General features: G+C 33.7%; 1 protein-coding gene across 22 annotated transcripts in view; it reads right to left on the bottom strand.

The window, feature by feature from the left end:
- The window catches only part of LCORL (ligand dependent nuclear receptor corepressor like), a 185,035-nt gene that overhangs the window by 126,585 nt on the left and 33,912 nt on the right, over positions 1-24,538 (bottom strand). For all 22 annotated transcript variants that reach the window (XR_014244608.1, XR_014244609.1, XR_014244610.1 and 19 more), the window contains exon 2: positions 2,213-2,278. Coding sequence is in view for 12 of the 22 variants with exons in the window: in XM_082391844.1 (XP_082247970.1) it covers positions 2,213-2,278 (66 nt within the window). In the remaining 10 variants the exon portion in view is untranslated. The remainder of the gene's footprint in view (positions 1-2,212; positions 2,279-24,538) is intronic.

Below are 24,538 nucleotides of genomic sequence, written 5' to 3'. Positions count from 1 at the left end.
AGGATAAGAAAAAAGCTGGAGATGTCTATAATGGATAGCTTCTACATGCCTTTTCAAAGGCTCTACACTTTGATAGCTCTGTTGTAACTTTCCTTCAAAATGTATGGCTGTCTTTATCTTTGCACAGATACAGATTTATTACTACAATTAATATTATCCCTCTTAAGCCTGAAACTTTGATTAGAAACCTTATTTTAAATTCAAAAAAGCAAAGAAAAGGAGGAAGAATTTACCTAAGAAACCTGGAGAAAAGTTAGAACATCTGGGGTGAAAAAGGGCAACATCAGTATGTGCCCATGGTGAGAAGAAGATTGAGTTCCAAAGCTTAGCTAATTTTGTAAATCCTCCCACCAAAAAAAGCACAAAAGAGGATATAAGGTACAAGATCTATCAGAATTAAAATAAATGGAATGAGGTATAAGCAACAGGGTATTAAATTAATTAATTACCACAGATCTACAATGTAATACTGTGCTGCCATTAAGAATGATGATCCAGAACTTTATATACCCAAATGATACACTAGTGAAGAAAATCAGTAGGCACAAAAAACTATATACACTGTATATACAGTATGTACTACTTTAATAAAAGAATAAATACATCCAAACATATATTTTAAATTTATATAAAAATGGTGAAGGTTATCTGTGGGTCGTGGAACTAGGAGTAATTTTTTTCTTTCTGATTTATTTGTATTTTCTAATTTCCAAAAATGAACATGTGTCACTTGTATGCTAGGGAAATACTAGTCTAAATATAAAATACAAGAATTTATTTCATTAGGACATTTTGCCCTTTATGTAATAAACTAATTTTTGAAGACATAAATATATACACACATAACTATATAAATAAATAAATGACAGTGGGGGAAGCAAGACGCTTAGAGTTACAAGTTGCAACTTGGGTTATCAGAAGGCAATTAAGTATAATGCTGACTTCTGATCTGAATGAGGACAGCAGGTTTAAAAAGAAAGGTTGAAGAAATATCAAGCACAGGTTAAATTCTTGTTTCTTTGGATTTTTCCTTTCTTCATTTACATGCTCAGAAAAATAGGTGAAACTACAATTAGTAGTGTTTATAAATATATCAGGTAAAAATATTTAATGCAGTGTTAAACTATGATAAAACGAGAAATGAGTACAATTAAGAGATAAAAGAAAAAGCTCTTAGCCATAAGAATGATAATACACTAGAATAAGGCACATTTTGGAGTCTCCATCCTAAAAGTCATGTTCTGCATGCATATCATTCATCTGACTGAACATGGGTGGTTGGCACAAATGATCTTTCATAGATACCAGCTCTATGGTTCATAACTCAATTATCCTGCTCAACATTAATTTAAAAAAAAAGAATAAGTAGAAAACTTTTGATTGCCTCAACTCAAAAGATTTATTTATACAAGATAACTTGGGTCTTTGTAGAACGGAAAGTACCAGAGGAGAATAGAAGCTAACAGAGTTATCAGCATATAAAACTGAACAGGTATGAGATTCAGAAATAATTATACCAAAATCAAAGTAGAAAATCTATACTAGCACTGCCCATTTTGTGAATGAGCTGTACTATAAAATTTCAAATGTCTACAAAAATGTTCTCTCCTAGTGCTCTACATTTCCAAGCAAGTAATAAAAAAACTAAACTATATTATAGCAGTTATAGCATAGATCAAAATCTTCCACCAGGATTTATGCTAGAGTGTTTGGAAGAGGAGGATATAAGAAATAACAAATAGCATTAAAACTCTGAACACACATGGCAGGGTATCTCAGAATGACAATCTCAGTTCCAGGCTGCCTATATCATAAGCAACAGGAGATATTTATTTAATTGAACCCTTTTAAGTCCTCTTTAAGAATAAGTCAGGGCACATAATGTTTAAAATAACAAAAATTAAATTTTACCATTAACCCAAAAACAAGCTTTGTTTTCTACTTTGATCAATGTACTAAAAGTTTTTTAAAGATTATATTATAATGTAATAATGTAATAATAGAAATTTTGTTTTAAATTTTGTAATTATCATTATTATATTATGTAATAGAAATAATATTTAGATCATTTTATTTACTTATTTAAAAATATTTTCTAATTAAATGAGATCACAAATTCATTTTAATACAAAATTAGTAAAGAACAACCATTTTTCATTTGTAAAATGGACAGAAGATTAAAAGTTTTAAATAAAATTTAAAGAAACATTACCTTCAAATAAACTGAGGTCTCTTCGTAGCCGTGGTCCATAAAGCCCTTCTAAAATACTCTCAAAACCTGTGTTATTAAAAAGAGAAAAGTATATTAACTACTAAAAAAGCTTAATTTTACAATAATCAAAAACCATAAATTCTATATGAATCAGACAATTATAAATTTAACATACTATGAGGTGTCATTTTTTCCTTTAGATGAATTAAGTTGAACTAGGCGATATATACAACACAGCAAGAAGTCACACAATGACTACCAGGAATTACATGATTGTAAAAAAAAAATGTAAATATTCAAATGTAAATATTCACTTCTAAAACAAGTAAACACCTTTGTCATTTAGAAATAGTCCCAGGTTAAAATAATGAGCAGATTTGTTTTGCAATGATTTGTAGAGATGAAAAGAATAATTAGAAGAGACATGTATTACAATCCTGTTTATACTGGTTACAAAAAATGTTAACTTTAAAAAAAGTAGCATCTTTAACCTCAATTTTAAAAACGAGTAAATGAGTGTCAATGGGGAGAAATTTTTGCTGTGAAAAGTATGATATATAAAATTTAAACCTACTTGTAAAAATTAAAACACAACAATTTTGCCTTGTTTTAAGGAAAAATATTACTGAAAATCTTATTAACAAGACTCTAGTTCATGAACTCAGAGTATTCTACTTTGTGAATAAACTAATATTAAGATTTTACAATTTTCTTTTTGAAGTTTGCATCATATTCAGTATTAAGCAGGTTACTGATAAACTACAAGGCATCCTGGAAAATGACCAGGATGGCAAAATAAATGGAAAACCAAGAAAAGGAACTAATTTAGGGATGCTTAAATTATGAAGGAAAAAACCTAAAGGAAGCATGATAGACCTGAAAAATAAAAGACAGATTTTCTCAGTAATATTTCTAAACTGTAAAACAGGAGAAATACTTCTGTAGAAATGTTTCATAAATCATAAAATGCTTTTAAAAACGTTAAAAAACCTCTATACTCAAGATGCATGTTAAAATCAATGGTGTGTCAGTCGAAAAGTGACTTTTTTATTTAGTAGAACATGAAGAAATGATGCATCTTACAACTGATGATGTCTTAAATTTGACAAAGTAAGGTAGCTCTCATGGTACTTGGTAAATATGTACTTAAAAAAATCTTTGTGAAATGATTCAGTACTAGTTCCCATGAGTGGAAATTTCAGGCAGAAAAGTGAATGAACTCCCACCAGAGGATGCTTTCAAGAATGCTACAGAAAAGACTTACTATTAGATAAAGACTCAGACTGAACAAGCCCCAAATCTCTATTACCAAGATATTCTATTTTGATGTGATCAATTTACTCCAAAAATAATATTGCAAACAACTATTTTAGGATGTTATTCTGTGGTATTTTGGACAAAATGTATAGTGCCGCCCCCCCCCCCCCCCCGCTGGTAAGCATACTGAATTTAAATAGTGTGTATTTCCTAGATTTAAGCCTGAAAAGAAAGCAAACATGGACTTACATTTTTCTTCTACTGGGCTCCTCAACTGTTCACTAGATAAGACCAAGGTCTTACATACAGCCTGTTAAGATTTATTCATATTGCATAGTGTTGGTGCTATTGTAAATGATATCTTTAGTTAAAAGTTTTGTTTCTTGTAGGCTTATAGAAACACAATTGATGTTTGTATATTGACTTTGTGATCTAACAACATTGCTAAACTCTGTAATTATAATAAGTTATCTGGAAATGCTCTACATATACAAATATATCATCTATAGATAATGGTAGTTTTGTTTTGTTCCTTTCTAATCCTTATTGCTTTCTTTTTTCTTGCTCTTGCCTTATTGGCTTAGCTAGGACCTCAATCATGATGTTGAAAATTGGTGGTGAGAGTGAGCATCCTTGACATACCCAATCTAAATGGGAACACATTCCAAGTTTCATCATTAAATATGTTTGCTGTATTCTTTAAGAGAAATACTGCTTATCACATTAAGGAAGTTCATTCTATGTCTAGCTTGCTAGGGGAGTTTTCCTGCCATGCAAAGATACTGAATTTTACCAAATCAATCAGTTTATTTATATTTGATTTACAATATTGCATTTCAGGTGTACAACACAGTAATTCAATATTTTTATAGACTATACTCCATACAAAGCTATTATAAAATATTGACTATATTTCCTGTGCTGTAGATTACAACCTTGTAGCTTATTTCATACCTAGTAGTTTGTACCTCTCAATCCCCTTCACACATTTTGCCCATCCTCCCACCCGTCTTCCCTCTGGTAACTACTAGTTTGTTCTCTGTAAGTCTGTTTCTGTTTTGTTGTATTCATTTATTTTATTTTTTAGATTTTATTTATAAGTGAAAACATACAGTACTTGTCTTTCTCTGACTTACTTCACGAAGCATAATACCTTCCAGGTCCATCCACATTGTCACAAACGGCAACATTTCTTTTTTTTTTTAAGGCTGAGTACCAAATTTATTTTGAATTTATTGAAATAACTATGTCATTTTTCTTTCTTAAATCTCTGAATATAGTGATACAGTGAATTACATTGAATATTAAACCAAACCTCTTCCATTCCTGGGAAAACCCAACATTATCATGAGACATATTGGCTGGGTTTCTTATCTTGATTAGTCCTTTCAAATTTCGGCATCTATGTTCACTAATGAGACTGGTCTGTAAATTTCCTTTGTACTTGATCAAGTTTTTACATCAATGTTATGCTACCCTCATAAAATGAGTGGCAATGTCCTTTCTTTTTCTATTCTCTGGGAAAATATTAGGAAATGTAGGATCCCTTGCTTGAACATTTTAAAAGAACATGCCAGGGATGCCAAATGGAAATAAAGTCTTTCTGAAGTACCTATTACTGACCAAATTTATTTAACTGTTAAAGGATTATTCATGTATTCTATTTCTCATGTTAGTCATAGTTTTCTGGGAACTTGCCCATTTCAACTATATTTTCCAATTTATTTGCATAAAACATTTCCTTGTATGTTTTTATCTATCTAATGTCAACAATATCAGCAGTCATGTCCTTTTTGCTTTTCATTCCATACTTGAGTTATTTATGATTTCTCTTTTTTCTCAGTCGAGCCATTAAGTTTCTCTCCCTCTCTTTTTTTTTAGATTTAAAAAGAATTCTTTTTTGATTCCTTGATCTTCTCTATTGTATGTCTGTTTTCTTATCCATTAATTCCTGTCCCTGCTTTTATTTCTTCCTGCCCTCTATTTTATTCTGCTCTTATTTTTTCTTCCTGAAATGGAAGAGCTCATTAACTTTCAGCCTTTCTTCTTTTCTAATATATGCATTTAAAGTTATTGATTTCCATCTAATAAGCTGCAATCCAGTCATATTTTCTCATCATTCAGTCAAAATATTCCCTAATTTTCATTATGTCTTCTTTTTGGGTTCACAGTTTTTAGAAGTGTATTTCTTAATTTCCAAATATATATGGATAGTCTATCCTTTTAATAGACTTCTAACTTAATTACACTGTAGTAAAAGAAAATACCCAACATGATTTCAATCTTGAAATTTTCTGAGACTGTCTTTATGGTCAATACACAATTTTTGAAAATTCTCTGCATATGCTTGAAAAGAATACATACTCTAAAATTGCTGGATGCAATTTTACAGTTTTGGTTTTTCAATGTCTGTTTTTTCTATCAATTGTTGAGAAAAGTAAGCAAAATCTTCTATGAAATTGTGGCTTTGTCTATTCCTCTTTTTGACTTCTTTGAAATTTTGCTTTGTAAGTTTTTGAGGCTACATTATTAAGTGCTTATAATTTTATAACTGTTATATCATCCTGGTGAACAGAACTTCATATAATTACAAAGTGAACCTTTTTATTTCTAGCAATGATTTTTGCATTCGACTATATGGTCTTTTGTTACACACCTATAAAACACTTTTTGTTATTATTTCCATAATGTCTTTTTCAATCATTTCTTTACAACCTTTCTGTATTATTAAATAATATGGAATTTCTTTTTCTAAAATACTTCAACATTTTGTCAAAATTTAGTAATTTAAATTTAAGAGAGTTTATATTTGGGTTTAAATTCCTTATCTGTTTTTGTTCTATTTGTATCAAGCTTCTATTTTTCGCCTTTCTTGCAAACTTTGGAATTCACTGAATATTTATTGTTTAATTTTGTTTCTTCTCTATCAATATGATAATTATGCCCTCTATTTCTATTCTTTTTGAGGTTATCCCAGAAATTAGGATATAGGTCTAACATTAATCAAAATCTTTATCTATCCTTCTAGGACTTAGACCTCCTTCTTATTTATGCTATTGCTCTATATACTTCACTAAACACTATGTTGTTTTATGTTTGCACACATATTTACCACTGTCTCTGCTCTTCATTACTTATCATATCTCAGAGCATTCATCTAGGAATACTTTGCTTCTGCCTAAAGTACCTCCTTTAGTGAATATGTGTTGCTGTTAACACCCTTCCTAAGACTCTGATCAAAAGTACTTAAGTTGTTCTCATAATATACTTCATGCTGCCCTCTCTCTCTCTCTCCTATATTTTACATTTCTTTCTCTTTTCTTAACTGCATTTAATTTCTTCTACTATATATATTCCACTTCACAAATTCCCTCTATTGCACAATCAGCTGATAAACACATCCTATGATTTTTTACGTCAATTTTATAGAGATAAAATTGTCATACAATACTATGTACCCATTTTAAAAATAAAGTTCAATAAATTTTGACAAATGCATATTTTCATTTAACTAAGAACATAATCAAGCACAGAATATGTCTATCAACTCAAATAGTATCTTTGTGCCATCTGAGTAAATTTCCTGGAACAACCCAAAGCCCAAAGAAACACTAATCTATTTTCTGTCATTATAAATTAACTTATCTTTGCTATAGTTGCATATAAATGGAATCAGAGCATATATTGTTTTGTGTCTAGCTTCTTTTGCTCAGCCACCTGTTAATGAGATTTATCCATGCTGTTGCACGTATCAACAGTGCTTTTAATTTCTGAGGTGTATTCCCTTATATGGATATAGGGCAAGCTGTTTATTAAGTCTCATGTTGATGGACATTTGAGTTGTTTAAAGTCTTTGTGAATATATGTTATCATTTCTCTTGAATAAATAAAAGTGTTATTGCTGGGCTGAGTGGTAAGATTGTTCTGGTTTGTTGTTAATATTTTAAGGAATTGTACAGCAGTTCTGCAAAATGGCTGTACCCTTTTACATTCCCACCAGTAATATGTGAGAGATTCAGTTGCACCACATCCTTACCAACATATAGCACTGTCAATCTTCCTAACTTTAGCCACTGTAAGGAACATGTATGGGTATATAATAGTGGTTGTAATTTGTAATTTCTTGATGACTAATGATTTTAAGCATCCTTTCTATTGAAATGTCTATTTTGTTATGGTAACAGGGTTATGCTATGCAATTTGTATCTTACAAGTTACAGCATTTATTTGCATAAAGTTGTTCAAAAGATTTTCCTACTACCCTTTTAATGCCTATACAATCTGCAGTGATATCCCTCTTTCATTCTCAATATCAGTTTAATTATCTCCTCTACTTTTTTATTGATCTCTCTGGCCAAAGTTTTAGCAATTTTATTGATCTTTTCAAAATACCACTTGTGGTTTCAATAATTTTATTGTTCATCCTTTTCTATGGTTTTTATATCTGTCCTACCTTTATTATATTCTTCCTTATAATTATTTTTTGTTTCATTTGCACTTATTTTTCTAAGTTTTTAAGGTGAAAGCTTAGAACACTGATATGTGACCTTTGTCCTTTTCTAGTAAAAACATTTAAAGCTATAAATTTCTCCCTATTCACTACTTTAGCTCCATCTCATAAATTCTGATAAATTGTCTTTTCATTTTCATTCAGTTCAAAATGTTTGTAATTTTCCTTATGATGCCTTGTTATGCGCCCAGGTTATAAATGTGCTGTCTATTTTCCAAATATTTAGGAATTTTCCAGAAGTCTGTTACTGAATCCCAACTGAGTTCCTTGTGATCATAAAACATGCTTTGTTAGATTACAATCACTTTAAATTTATTGAGATTTGATTTACAGGTGGCACATGATATACTATGTTGGTGAATATTCCATGTACACTTGAAAAGAATGTGTATTTGCAGTTATTGGGTGGAGTGTACTATAAATGTCATTTAGGCCTAGCTGACAAAGTGTTCTTTAAGTCTTCTATATTTCTATTGGTATTCTGTCTTATCTTTCTCCTTTAAGTTCTGTCAGTTTTTGCTTCATGTATTTTGAATCTATGATATTAGGTGCATATATATTTTTTATATTGTCTCCTTTGTGAATTGATTTCATCATCATTAAAAAATGTTCCCCTTTATCCCTGTTCTAAAGTCTTATCCTTTGGCCTGAAGTGTACTGTGTCTGATGTTACATCAGACACAGCAACTTTCTTATGATTAGCATTTTTTTTATACAGTTGACCTCTGACGAACATGGGTTTGAACTGTGTGGGTTCACTCACACGTGGATTTTTTCCAATAGTTAATACTATAGTGCTACACGATCTGTGGGTGGTTAAACCCACAGATGCAGACTGCAGATATAGAGGAACCACAAATATGGAAGGCCGACTACAAGTTATAGGCAGATTTTCAACTGTGTGGAGGGACGACATCCCTAACCCGCTTGTTGTTCAAGGGTCAACTATATATCTTTTTCCATCCTTTAACTTTTAACCTATGTCTTTATATTTACATTGAGTTTCTTGTGGAAAACATACAGTTGATATTTCAATACAGTGTAAATATCTGCTTTTTAATTGAAGTGTTTAGATGATTAATATCTAATGTAGTTATCAATACGGTTGGGTTTATATCTGCCATCTTGTTATTTGTTTTCTATTTATTCCACCTGTTATATGTTACTTCCCCCAACTCTCACCTCCCGCAATATTCTTTTGGATTGAATAAGGATTTTTTAATACTCTATTTTATTTCCACTATTCGCTATTATTAGAGCGACCTCTTTTTAGATTTTTAGTGCTTGCTACTATTGGATTTATAATGTTCATTTTAACTTTTCAGTCTACCTTCAAATATTATAATATGACTTAATAGACAATGATAGGAGCAGTATATATCCATGCTCCATCCCCATTCTCAATGCCACGGTTATACATTTTACATCCACATCTGTTATAAATCCCACAATACATTACTTTTACTCTAAAAGGTAAATTATTTTAAAGAAATTTTTTTTTTAAATGTTGATGGATGTTTACAGATCGGGATGACTTTTTTTTTTAAATTTATTTATTTTATTTATTTATGACTGTGTTGGGTCTTCGTTTCTGTGCGAGGGCTTTCTCCAGTTGCGGCGAGCAGGGGCCACTCTTCATCGTGGTGCGCGGGCCTCTCACTATCACGGCCTCTCTTGTTGCGGAGCACAGGCTCCAGATGCGCAGGCTCAGTAATTGTGGCTCATGGGCCCAGTTGATCTGCGGCATGTGGGATCTTCCCAGACCAGGGCTCGAACCTGCGTCCCCTGCATTGGCAGGCAGATTCTCAACCACTGCGCCATCAGGGAAGCCCTAAAGAAATTTTAAACAGGAGAATGTCTCTCTTACATTTACGCACATACTTACAATCTCTGTAACCTTTTTTTCCTTTGTGTAGACCTTATGTCTAAAGAACTTCCTTCAATATTTATTGTACTAAAAGTTTGCTAGCAATGAATTCTTTCAGCTATTGTTTTTCTGGAAAAAAAAATCATTCTGTCTTCACTTAAAAAAAACATTTTGTTAGGTATAGAATTCTAGGTTGATAGCTTTTGATGCCAGCACTTTAAAGATATCCTTCCATTGTCTAACGGTTTGCAAAGTTCCTGACTGTCTGCAGTCCTTCTAATCTTCGTTCCTCTCTACGTAATGTGTCTTTTTCTCTGGCTGCTTTCAAAATTTCCTCTTTATCACTGACTTTGCGCAATTTGATTATTATGTGCTCTGGGTGGCTTTCTATGTATATATTCTACTTGGGATAAATAAGTTAAGCTACCTGGATCTGTGCAGGGTTATAGTTGTTATCAAATTTGGAAAAATCATGGCAATTATTTCTCCCAATATTTTTTGTATGGCCTCTTTTTGTTCTGGATTCCAATTCTATATTGTTAGACCACGTGATATTGTTTCACAAATCACTAATGCACAGTTTACTTTTTTCCCTAGTTCTTTTTCTACCTGTTCTGTATTTTGGGTATTTTCTGTTGCTATGTTTCAATTCACTGATCTTTTCTTCTGCAGTGCCTAGTTTGCAATAGGAAACCAGATATTTAAAATATATAATTTGAAGAGTTCTGACATATGCATATGCCCATAAAACCATTACCACAATCAAAAAAACTAACACTTGCAACACTTCCAAACGCACGCTCACTTTTTTTTAAAAATAAATTTATTTATATATATTTTTGGCTGTGTTGGGTCTTCGTTGCTGCATGCAGGCTTTCTCTAGATGCGGTGAGTAGGGTCTACTCTTTGTTGCAGCGCGCGGGCTTCTCATTGCAGTGGCTTCTCTTGTTGCGGAGCATGGGTTCTAGGTGTGCAGGCTTCAGTAGTTGTGGCACACAGGCTCAGTAGTTGTGGCTCGCAGGCTCTAGAGCGCAGGCTCAGTAGTTGTGGTGCACGGGCTTAGTTGCTCTGCGGCATGTGGGATCTTCCTGGATCAGGGCTCGAACCCGTGTCCCCTGCATTGGCAGGTGGATTCTTAACCACTGTGCCACCAGAGAAGCCCCCTGCTCGCTTGTTTTTAATCCATCTATCCCTCTACTCAGAACCCTAGGCAAACACTATAGATTAGTTTACATTTTCTAGAATTTTACAAAAATAGAAACTTACAGTACAGACTCCATTTTTTTTTTTTTTTGGCCTGACCCTTTTCATTCAGCAGAATGATTTTGAGTTTTATCCATACTGTCACCTGTATCATTACTTTGTTATTTTATTTTTTAGTATCTCTATCATATGGAATTATCCAGTCAAATGTCGGTAGATATTTTCATTTTTCTTGCATATATAATTAATAGTGAAATGGCTGGGTTATATGGTAGGTTTATGTTTACCTTTTTCAAATTAATTTATTTTTTAAATTGAAGTACAGTTGATTTACAGTGTGTGTTAATTTCTGCTGTACAGCAAAGTGATTCCATTACACAGATATATACATTCTTCTTTATATTCTTTTCCATTATCGTTTATCCCAGGATATTGCCTATAGTTCCCTGTGCTATACAGTAGGACGTTGTAGTTTATCCATTCTATATGTAATCATTTGCAACTACTAACCCCAAACTCCCAGTCCATCCCTCCCCCACCACCCTCCCCCTTGGCAACCCCAAGTTGCTTAGCTTTTTAAGACATCAAAATGTTTTCTAAAGTTATTATATCATTTTATGCAAAGATCCTCAACAAAATATTAGCAAGCCAAATCCAACAACACATGAAAAAGATCATACACCACAATCAAGTGGGATTCATCCCAGGGCCACAGGGATGGTTCAACATATGCAAATCAGTCAGTGTGACAGACCACCTCAATAAGAGACAAAAGCCACATGATCATCTCAAGAGATGCAGGGAAACCATCTGATAAAATTCAACATCTATTCATGATAAAAACTCTTACCAAAGTGGATGTAGAGGGAACATATCTCAACATATTAAAAGCTATTTATGACAAACCCACAGGCAACATAATACTCAATGGCGAAAAGCTGAAAGCCTTCCCACTAAAATCTGGAACAAGACAAGGATGCCCACTCTTGTCACCACTTCTATTCAACATAGTATTGGAAGTCCTAGCCACAGCAATCAGACAAGAAAAAGAAATAAAAGGTATCCAGATTTTAAGGGGTAAATTTGTCATTATATGCAGATGACATGATACTATATATAGAAAACCCGAAAGACTCCACATAAAAATTACTAGAACTGATAAGGGAATTCAGCAAGGTAGCAGGATACAAGATTAACATACAGAAATCTGTTGCATTTCTTCACACTAATAATGAAATATCAGAAAGGGAAAGTAAAAAAAAAAAATCCCTTTTAAAATCACATAAAAAAAGTAAAGTACTTAGGAATAAACCTGATCAAAGAGGTGAAACACTTATATGCTGAAAACTATAAAGTACTGATAAAGGAAACTAAAGATGATTCAAGGAAATGGAAAGATATCCCATGCTTTGGAATTAGAAGAATTAGTGTAGTTAAAACGGCCATACTACCTATCCAAAACAACCTACAGATTTAATGTGATCCCTACCAAATTATGCATGATATTTTTCACAGATCTAAAACAAATAATCCTAAAATTCATATGGAACCATAAAAGACCCAGAATTGCCAAAGCAATTCTGAGGGAAAAGAACAAAGCTTGGAGGCATAACCCTCCCAGACTTCAGACAATGCTACAAAGCTACAGTAATCAAAACAGCATGGTACTGGCACAAAACAGACATATAGGTCAATGGAACAGAATAGACAGCCCAGAAATAAAACCGTACACCTGTGGTCAATTAATCTTCGACAAAGGAGGCAAGAATATACAATGGAGAAAAGACAGTCTATTCAGCAAGGGGTGTCGGGAAAGCGGGACAGCTGCATGTAAATCAATGAAGTTAGAACACTCCCTCACACCATACACAAAAATAAACCCCAAATGGTTTACAGAGTTAAATGTTAAGACATGACACCATAAACCTCCTAGAAGAGAACATAGGCAAAACATTTCTGATGTTAAGTTATAGCAGTGTTTTTCTTAGGTCATTCTCCCAAGGCAACAGAAAAATAAAAAGCAAAAATAAACAAATGGGACCTAGAAAAAAACCTTACAAGCTTTTGCACAGCAAAGGAAACCATAAACAAAATGAAAAGACAACTTATGGAGTGGGAGAAAATATCTGCAAATGACGAGACCGACAAGGGCTTAATTTCCAAAATATAAAAACAGCTCAGGGCTTCCCTGGTGGCGCAGTGGTTAAGAATCCGCCTGCCAATGCAGGGGACATGGGTTCGAGCCCTGGTCCAGGAAGATCCCACATGCTGTGGAGCAACTAAGCCCGTGTGCCACAACTACTGAGCCTGCGCTCTGGAGCCTGCGAGCCACAACTACTGAGCCTGTGTGCCACAACTACTGAAACCCATGTGCCTAGAGCCCGTGCTCCACAACAAGGGAAGCCACTGCAATGAGAAGCCCATGCACCTCAACGAAGAGTAGCCCCCACTCGCTGCAACTAGAGAAAGCTCACGCGCAGCAACGAAGACCCAATACAACCATAAATAAATAAATAAATAAATAAATAAATAAATAAATAGACTCAACTCAAGGGCTACTTAAAAAAAAAAACAAAAAACAAACAAAAAAATAGCTCATACAACTCAATTACAAAAAAACAAACAACCCAATCAAAAACTGGGCAGAACTAAATAGACATTTCTCCAATGAAGACATGCAGATGGCCAACAGGCATATGAAAAGATGCTCAATATCACTAATTATTAGAGAACTGCAAATCAAAACTACCCTGAGGTATCACCTCATACCAGTCAGAATGGCCATTACCAAAAAGTCTACAAATAAATGCTGGAGAGAGTGTGAAGAAAAGGAAACCTTCCTACACTGTTGGTGGGAATGTAAGTTGGTACAACCACTACGGAAAACAGTATGGAGGTTCCTTAAAAAACTAAACATAGAGCTACCATATGATCAGCAATCCCACTCCTGGGCATATATCCAGAAAAGATGAAAACTCTAATTCGAAAAGATACATGCACCACTATGTTTATTGCAGCACTATTCACAATAGCCAAGACATGGAAGCAACCTAAGTATCCATTAACAGATGAATGGATAAAGAAGATGCATATATATGCAGTGGAATGTCACTCAGCCATAAAAGGAATGAAATATTGCCATTTGCAGCACATGGATGGATCTAGAGTTTATCATACTAAGTCAACTAAGTCATACAAGAGAAAGACAAATAGGAATCCTATGATATCACTCATATATAGAACCTAAAAAATAATACAAATGAACTATTTACAAAACAGAAACAGATTCACAAACATAGGAAACAAATTTATGGTTACCAAAGGGGAAAGGGGGGAGGGATAAATTAGGAGTTTGGGATTAGCAAATACAAACTACTATATATTAAATAGATAAACAACAAGGTCCTACTGTATAGCACAGGGAACTATGTTCAATATCTTGTAATAAACTATAATGGAAAAGAATATGAAAAACAACATATATGTATAACTAAATCATTTTGCTATACACCAGAAACTAATAGAATGTTGTAAATTAACTATACTTCAATTCAAAAAAAGTTATTGTATCATTTTACATTCTCACCAGCCATGTACAAATGTTACATTATGGCTTCTCAACCCCAACATCACTTGGTATGGTCAACTGTGTGTTTTTCTTTTGTTTATTTTTTTTCTTTTCAACCATTCAAATGACTTAAAACCTTCCTAATGTCATGATATCTCATTGTGATTTTTATTTGCATTTCTCTAATGATTAGTGATGTTGATCATCTTTTCACATGCTTACTGCCATTCACATGTCTCTATTAAAATATTTTGCAAAATTTTTAATTGGGTTGTTTGACCTCTTATCATTGAGTGGTAAGAGCATTTTTGTTTGTTTTTAAATATATTCTGGATACTATCCTTTTGTCTGATATATATGTTGTCGCTGTTTCCTCCCAGCTTATAGCCTTCCTTTCTGTTTTCTTAATGGTGTCTTCCAAGGAATAAAAGTTAATTTTGATGAAGATCAATTCATCCATTTTTTTCCTTTACGGTTGTTGTTTTTGTGCTCTAAGAAACTTTCTCTACACCAAGGCTGCAAAGCTTTTCTCTGAAAACTTACAGAAATTTAAGTTTTACATTTAGGGCTATGGTCCATTTTGATTATTTTTTGTGAATGGTGTGATAGAGCTGATGTTCTTTTTTTCTGTATTGACATCTATTTGACCCAGCACCATTTGTTGAACCATTTCTTTCCTTTTTACATTCTCCATTTTCCTCTTCATTATGTTCATGTTCTCCTTTTAATCCTTGAGTATACTTAGGAAATTTTAATAGTTTTCACATCCTTATCTGCTAATTCTATTATCTGTTAATTCTGGTTCTAATTCTATTGACTGATATTTTTCCTGACTACGAGCTAAATTTTCCTGCTTTTTTGCATGTCAAGTAATTTTATTCAGATGCCAGACATTTATGAATTTTTATATTGTGAGTCCTTTTTTTTTTCCCCTTGAAGAGTGTCACATTTGATTCATTCAGGAAGTTAACTTACTTGAAGATCATTTTGAGGCTTTGAAAAAGGCTTTAAGGAAAGAAGCAGAAAAGCCTTTCCACTACTACCTTTAGTTTTCTTGGATCTCCACTGAATACCTCTTGTATTCCATGACAGTACTTATTCTGGTTGGTGGGAACCTAAATGGTTCCCAGCCCTGTGTAAGTTCTGAAAATTATTCAAATTATAGCTCACTGGCACTTGTCCTTTCCTAAAGGTGTTATTTATCAGGCCTTGTAGAATGTCATCCTACATATGCATGAAGTGGTTTTCAGCCAAAGATTCAAGGGTACCCTATGCTGGTTTCTTGAGCTCTTTCTCCATGTAGCTCTCTCCTTTCCAGTATTATGCTCCACAAGTTCCAGCCATTCATATACACCACCCTAAAGGTTGACCTTTGTCTTCTCCAGTCAGCGAGACCACTTTTTGGTGGTATGCTACAGTCTGGAAACTACCTCTAGGCAAAAAGCTGGAGCGATCATTAGTTTCCTTTTCCTCAGGGACCACAGTCCTGTGCTGCCTGTTTTCCAATGTCTGAAACAAATTTCTTTTAAATACACAGTCCAGTTTCCTAGCTGTCTATAGTGGAGGATAAGTCCAAACCCTCTTACTTCCTCATGGTCAGAGGTGGAAGTTCATTCTCTGACTTGTTGATTTCAGTAATTTTAGTTAAACAAGTTTTATAATGTTCTTTTTCAAATATTTAACATCTTATTTACAGTTCCCCATTTCTTGCAGATATTTAGGTCATTTCTTTAAATATGGTAAGCACAATGATTTTAAAAATTAGTATCTGATAATATAGTGTGTGTGTGTATATATATACATATATATATATATATATGTATATATATATATAAAATCTTATATGGGTTGGTTCTGCTGTCTGATGGGTCTTGCTCATCTTGCCTTGTTTCTTTGTGCACTTAATTCAGTACTTACTGGCTTTTACCATCAAAAGATTAAAAATTCCCTAAGGCCTAGGATGGATGTGCCCTCCTCCAGAGATGCTTATCATTTGTTTCCAGAAAGCATCTAAGGGCACCGTCAGCTAGAAACCACCTTGTGGTAAACAGAATAATGAATGGCTCCACAGAGATATCCATGTTCCAATACCCAGTACCCATGAATAAATTATGTTACATGGCAGGGAGGAATTAAGATTGCAAATGTTATTAAGGCTCCTAATCGCTCACCTTAAAATGAGATTAACATGGTGGACACAGTATAATCACAAGGATCTTTAAACTGGGAGGAAGGAGGCAGAACAATCAGAATGAAAGACGGCATTATGAGAATGACTCAACTAACCACTGCTGGCTTCGAAGATGGAAGGGGACCACAAGGCATGGAATGCTGGCAACCTTTAAAAGTTAGAAAATGCAACAAAATGGATTCTGCCCCTAGAGCCTTCACAAAGAAACACAGCCCTGCCAACAACATGATTTTAGCCCACTGAAGCCCATCTCAGGCTTCTGACCTCCAGAACTGTAAGATAAATTAATGTTGTCTTAAACCACAGAATCTGTGTTAATGTATTACAACAGCAACAGAAAACTAATATACACTTGTCTTAGTCCATTCAGGCTGCTGTAACAAAATACCAGAGACTGGGTGGCTTATAAACAGCAAACATTTATTCCTCACAGTCCTGGAGGCTGAAAGTCCAAGAGCAGTGTGCCAGCACAGTCAGATTCTGGTAAAGGCTCTCTTCCAGGTTACAGAATACCAACTTCTCCCTGTGTTCTCACACAGTGGAAGGGGCAAGCTAGCTCTCTGGGGCCTCTTTTATAAGGGCAGTAATCCCAATCATGAGGGCTCCACCCTTAGGACCTAATCACTTCCTGAAGGTCCCACCTCCTAATACCATCACTTTGGCCCTTAGGTTTTCCACCTAGGAATTCTGGAGAGACACAAACATTCAGACCACAGCAACACTTCAACCAATTTCATGGCCTGAAGTTCCTTGATTGACTCAGGGTACAGATGTGCTAGAAGGCCAGTCTGTGACAAGTTCAATCTCAGATATTTTCCTTCTTTTACGTTTTCCTTTTCCTGCTTTGATCATCAGGCAACCTCCTGGGTCCGCAGGGAAAAAAGATGATATAGGTCTGGCTGCATTTACCCTGAAGGCAAGGTCCTCTGAAGTCCCAGCTTAATCTGGATAGGAATATAAGGATATCTACCTTGAACAAGTTACAGGACTTGAATTCTGATCCTCTTGCCTAGTCAGCCAGGAAAGAACAAATAAAACAAATGACTTCACACTTAAGCAGTTTTTTACCTCTTATTTTCTTCTTACTTCTAACATTAGCCTGTGTATTCCCAACTATCTTTTCAGCGCTTAAAAAAAACTTTTTTAACCTAGCCTTTTCCATTGTTTTCAGCAGAAGGATTGGTCTAGATAACTTAGATCACCCTTACCAAAATCCAAAATTCCTAGTTCATTCTGTTTGACTATAGAGTTCATTTATATAAGTACATGCAGTTTATCCATTTCTCTGTTGAGAACTGTGTGACTTTTCACTTTTTTTGTTATTACAAACAGAGCTGCATTAAAAATCTTCATAAGTGTGTGATCCTGTCCAAGTGTTAGAGTTTTTTTGGGTAGAAATCTATAAGTGGAAGAATTACTTGGCTCTCAAGTATGAACATTTTCAACTTTACTAGATATTGCATTATATGGTTGAAATCATCTTACAGTTCTAACAGTAATGTTTAAGAGTTCCTGTTTCCCACAAATACTCACCAAAACTTGGTATTACCAGGCTTTATATTTGTCACACATATGAAAATAAAATCACTTATTTTAATTTGCAGTTCCCTAATTATTACTAAAATTTAGCGTATTTTGAAATGTTGTATTTTCATATTGCCCTTTTGCCACTTTTCAACTGAACCACTGGCTTTTTAAAAATTCAGTCAGTCTTAGTATTCTGGGTAATAATTAGCAATTTCATGAACTGTACCCTCCCCCACCCCCCCAGTTATGGCTTGATTTTTCGTTTTGTTCTCTTATAACAGAAGTTCTGCAGGGGGCTTTTTGAGGTATAGCTGATTTTAATATTTTTTTCAGAGGTTTTTTTTTGGGAGGGGTTGTTTTGCTGTAATGTAGCATAAACAAACTTTTTTTTGTATCTTGTGTTATGGTTTGTACATTTTTTCTTGTATAAGAAAAATTTTTTAAAGTCATAGGTAATTATTCTATGTGTATGTATAAAATTTTGAAGTTTTGTTTTACAAATGTAGTTCTTTAATCCATCAGAATTCATGTTTATGAAGAGTCTAATATAGAAATCTAATTTTATCCCAAGCGCCATTCCATCTCAATTGATTAGTAAGGCTATCTTTGTGTCCTAAGAAATCCCAAAATGTAAGTCTGGATATTTTTATTAATACTTTATTGAGATATAATTTCCTACCATAAAATTCACTCATTGTAAGTATACAATTCACTGATTTTAATATATATACAGAGATGCACAATCATCACCACAATCTAATTTTAGACCATTCCATCACCTCCAAAAGAAACCTTCTGCCCATCTAGTCTCCTCATTCCTACAACCAACCCCAGGTATTGATTAATCCACCTTCTGTCTCTATAAATTTGCCTTTTCTGGATATTTCAAATAAATAAAATCATGTAATATGTGCACTTTTCTGTCTGGCTTCTTTCACTGAGTATAATGTCCGATGTTCATCTATGTTGTAGCACATATTAGTACTTCACCACATTTGTATATCCATTTGACAGCTGATAGAACTTTGGGTTGTTTCTACTTTTTGTCTTATTGTCAATAATGCTGCTATGGGCATTTGTGGACATATATATTCATTTCTATTGGGTAAGTACACATAGAAATGAAATCTTTGGGTCATATAGTATTTTTATGTTTAACATTTTAAGAAACTGCCAAACTGTCTTCCAAAGTAGCTAGACCACTTTATATTCCCACCAGCAATTTCTCCACAGTCTTACCAACACTTATCTTTTCAATTATAACCATTTTAGTGAGTATGAAGTGATATCTCATTTTCCTAGTGATTAATGATATTGAACATCTTATTATGTGCTATTGGTAATTCACATATGTTCTTCAGTGAAATGTCTATTCAAATCCTTTGCTTATTTTTTAGTTGGGGTCATCTGTCTTCTCATTATTGAGCTATAAAAGTGCATATGGATATAGTTCCCTTATCAGATATATGATCTATCTGCAAATATTTTCTACAAGTCTGTGCGTTGTTTTTTCACATTCTTGATGATGTCTTTTGAAGCACAAAGGTTTGTAACTTTAAGCCCAACTTATCAACCTTTTTTTGTGGATCTGTTTTTAGGCTCTCCATTGATCTGTTTGTCTACTCCTAAGTGAATACCACAATGTGTTAAAGATTACTATTTTATAATTTGAAAAAATATTCTTAATACCACTCAATGATTTTCTTAACAAAGGTCAAACATATCATTTATTGGAGTTATTCTTGCTTATAGTTCTTATGGCCAACTAAAAATGTTAACTTCTAAAAAAAAACTTGTTTCTTTTTGGTATACATGGATGTGGCCAATTTATATCCAGTAAACTTTCTAAACTCTTCTAGCAGTTTTAATAACATATCTATAGATTCTCTTACATTTTTATACACAAACACCTGTGGAAAACCACAACTGTAATTTCTCTTTCAAATCACTGTGCTTCCCCCCTACCTCCTTAATTTAATTGTTTTGGCTAAGGTCTCCAGTTAATGTTGAACAGAACTGGTAATACCCTAAAAATACATACACAAGAAATAGGTGAGAATTACAGCACACTTCATATCCAAAACTATGCAACCTAGAAAACAACGGAATGACATCTTTAAAGTGCTGAAAGAAACTATCAACCCAGAATTCTATACTCAACAAAAACACCTTTCAAAAATGAAGGTGAAATAAAGACATTTCAGACAGACAAAAACTGAAAGACTAATTATCAGAAGATCTGTACTACAAGAAATGTGAAAGGAAATTCTTCAGGTAGAAGAAAATGTTACCACCCAAACGTTTGGATTTACAGAAAGAAGTTAAGATTCCCCCAAAATGGTTAAGATGAAAGGAAATATAAAAGAAAATTTCCCATTTTGGGGGATCTAATGAAACTTGAAAGCTTTTGCACAGCTAACCACAAACAAAATGAAAAGACAACCTACAGAGTGGGAGAAAATATTTGCAAATGATGTGACCGACAAGGGCTTTATTTCCAAAATATAAAAACAACTCATACAACTTAATAACAAAACTACAAACAAGCCAATCAAAAAATGGGCAGAAGACCTAAATAGACAATTCTCCAAAGAAGACATACAAATGGCCAACACAACCTGGAAAGCTATGCATGCTGCATCTTGACAGGTACTTTAGCACCCTCAGAAGTCAATTTTTCTAGGCTGATTCAGTGAGGTTCATAAATATATTGTTTTGTTTTTGCTTATAGTTCCAAGTCAACTGATATTCCTGATTAGTGATGAGATAGAGCAATGCTGAGCTAAAAAGAATTTTGCTAGGAAACAGATCTAGTAAAGGCACTAATATTTCCATAACCCAAACTCCAACAAACAAAAAAAACCCCCAAAAAAACAAGGAAAACAGTATGGAGGATCCTTAAAAAACTAAAAATAGAACTACCATATGATCCAGCAATCCCACTCCTGGGTATGTACCCAGAAAAGATGAAAACTCTAATTTGAAAAGATACATGCACCTCAATGTTCATAGCAGCACTATTTACAACAGCCAAAGTGTCCATCAACAGATGAAAGGATAAAGAAGATGTGGTATACATACACACACACACACACACACACACACACACACACAGAGGCATATTACTCAGCAATAAAAAAGAATGAAACACTGCCATTTGCAGCACATGGATGGACCTAGAGACTATCATAAATAAGTCAGACAGAGAAAGACAAATACCACATGGTATCACTCATGTGGAATCTAAAAAATAATACAAATGAATTTATTTACAAAACAGAAACAGACTCAAAGACATAGAAAACAAACTTATGGTAAGGGGGAAGAGGGAAGGATAAATTAGAAGTATGGGATTAACAGATACACACTACTATATATAAAATAAACAACAAGGATTTACTGTATCGGAAAGGGAACTATATTCAACATCTTGTAATAATCTATAATGGAAAATAATCTGAATATATACTTACATATACATATATATATACATACATATATCTGAATTACTTTGCTGTACACTTGAAACTAACACAATATTGTAAATCTACTATACTTCAATTACAAAAAAAAAAAGAGAGACATTTTCCCAGTTTTAACTGTTCTAAAAGATAACTGACTAAAGTAAAAGTAGTAGCAATACTGGTTAATAGCATATGTAAACTTTTTGCAAATAGTATATTTAATGAAGAATTTATATCTAGAAAATCAAGAAAACAAACCACTCAAAAAAAAAAAAAAGGGCGGGGGTAACAGATTTGAACAGACACATCAGAGAAGAGAAGACAAATGGATGGCAAATTAGCATATGAAAAGGTACTCCACATCATTTATCATTGATATGCAAATTAAAATCCCAACAAAAAATCACTACACACCTATTAGAATGGCTAAAAAGAAACTGCTAATACCACATGCTTGTAAGGATGCACAACAACTGGATTTCTCGTAAATTATAGAAAGGAATGCCAAATGGCACAACAACTTTGGAAAACAATTTGATAATTTCTAACAAGCTATACACACATCACCACGTGATCCAACAATCCCACTCCTAGATATTTAACCAAGAGAATGAAAACTACATTTATACAAATACCTGTACACAAGTGTTTGTAGAGTTTCATTCACAATTACCCAATGTCCTTCAACTGTTGAATGCATAAACAATGATACAAGAGACTACTATGCAGCAAAAGGAATAACCTATTGATACATGCAACAACATGGATATATCTGAAATGCATACTGTTAAGTGAAGGAAGCCAGACTCAAAAGTACATACTGTATGATTCCATTCATATAACACTATAGGGTCAAAATCAGATTAATGGTTGTTAGTGCTTGGGTATGGGTAAGGAGATGACTACCAAAGAGTAAAAAAGAACTTTTGGGGATGGTGAAACTGTTCCATATCTTGAATGCTGAGGAGTTGGTTATCCAACTGTTAGTGTGTGAGAACTCACAGAACTATACTTTGTAAATTATACCTTAATAAACCTCAACAGTGGGACTTCCCTGGCAGTCCAGTGGTTAGGACTCTGCACTTCCACTGAAAGGGGCACGGGTTTGATCCCTGGTCAGGGTATTAAGATCCCGTAAGCCATGTGGCGCAGCCCAAAAAAAACCTTGCCAAAAATTTTAAATACGGCATAACAGATGATTTTTGAAGCAGAGAAAAGTGAAAGTCATTATTGAGAACTACATGAACTGTGAAGTTTAGGCAACTTGATAGGTTATCCTTACAAAAAATAAAGTCAACATAAATGATGTCAGGGTTGAGAGTAAAGATGGAAGAATGAAAATTAGATGGCACAGTCATCAATGAGTGTGGAAAGGTAACTTAGCTTTCTGCACACTCATGGCATACTAAAAATCCCATGATCTTCAAAAATAAAGACCCTTTTGAACCAAAGTAGAACAATGATTTGAAAGCAAAAGTATGATACAAGTACACATAGAAAAACTATTTTCAAAAAAAGCTTTTGAGACTAAAAGGATGAGAAGGCAAATATAAGGACGATGTGATATGTTCATATGAATGAGATTTTATAGGAGAGCTCATCAGATGATCCTAATCCCTTCCCTGATAGGTGAAATCAACATCTATATGTATAGTCAATCCTATGTTCTGGTCAGGTGTTCTTAACCTGTCTCAACTCTATTCCTCAAACACTCTATTCATTCCTTTTTTTTTCCTCTGTAGGCCTCTACTTGTTCTTCTCCATTCCTCCTTTTGTCTACTAAAGCCCAGGTCTTCTAAGAAAGCATCTCTAATTAAACCATTCTTCATTAATATCTGTTTGTCTTTAAATGCCTGTTGTACTTATTTGTGCCACACAATTTAAATATCTAAGCTATATCAATGACGCCTTTCCAAACCCAAATGTAACTAAACTCAACTGAATTCAGGAAACTGGGGTTCTGATAGTTATACCTTTTAAATTTGAATATCTGAATCCAGAAATATCTTGAGAAATCTACTGTTCCATAAGCCATAAAGAGGCATTCTAATATTTGGCATCTAAACCTATCCTATGATAGCCTCACATTTCTAGATAGATTAACAAAACCCAAAGCAAACAGAAACCAAAACAAAAAACCCAGCTCTCTTTAGAAGACGCATCCAGATCTTTGGTTTGGAAAATACAGTCACCAAATCTACTACAAATAAGCAAGAAGAAGAACGGGTCTTTTGTCCCTTTCCTAGAAAAGACAAGCCCTGGGCAAAAATTTGAAGTTTTCTCCCCCCTCACCCAAAAAGTCACATTTTCCTTTCTTAAGTTCTCTTTGGCTCACTAATACCATTTCTGTAGGTCTAAAATTATGCTGAAATTAATCTTTCCTCATCTTGGTCAAAGAGAGATATATCTAAACTAATGATTACAGAAGTGAAATATACCAAGTGATGGTGAGATATGGGGAGTAGTGGGTAACTAAAGTAGAGCAGCAGTAAAACTTGCTGATGATAAGCAACAATATTATAAACTTGAGTGAGGGTAGGTACCCATACTGATGCTTTCTGCATTCCCCACTCTGCTTATCATAATGCTATTAAAGTTGACCTGATACTTACAAATTTAATACTGTATTTTTGTAATGAAAATACATCTGCTACAATGCTTTTCTATTCGTAAATTTACCTTCAGACAAATTCTTGAGTTGCTAGATTCAATTCTGTGTTTTAAAATCTAATTAGATGT

Source organism: Balaenoptera borealis (genome assembly GCF_965194805.1).
Source record: "Balaenoptera borealis genome assembly, chromosome: 4".
NCBI classification, from domain to species: domain Eukaryota; kingdom Metazoa; phylum Chordata; class Mammalia; order Artiodactyla; family Balaenopteridae; genus Balaenoptera; species Balaenoptera borealis.
This window is presented reverse-complemented; position numbering and strand designations above follow the sequence as displayed.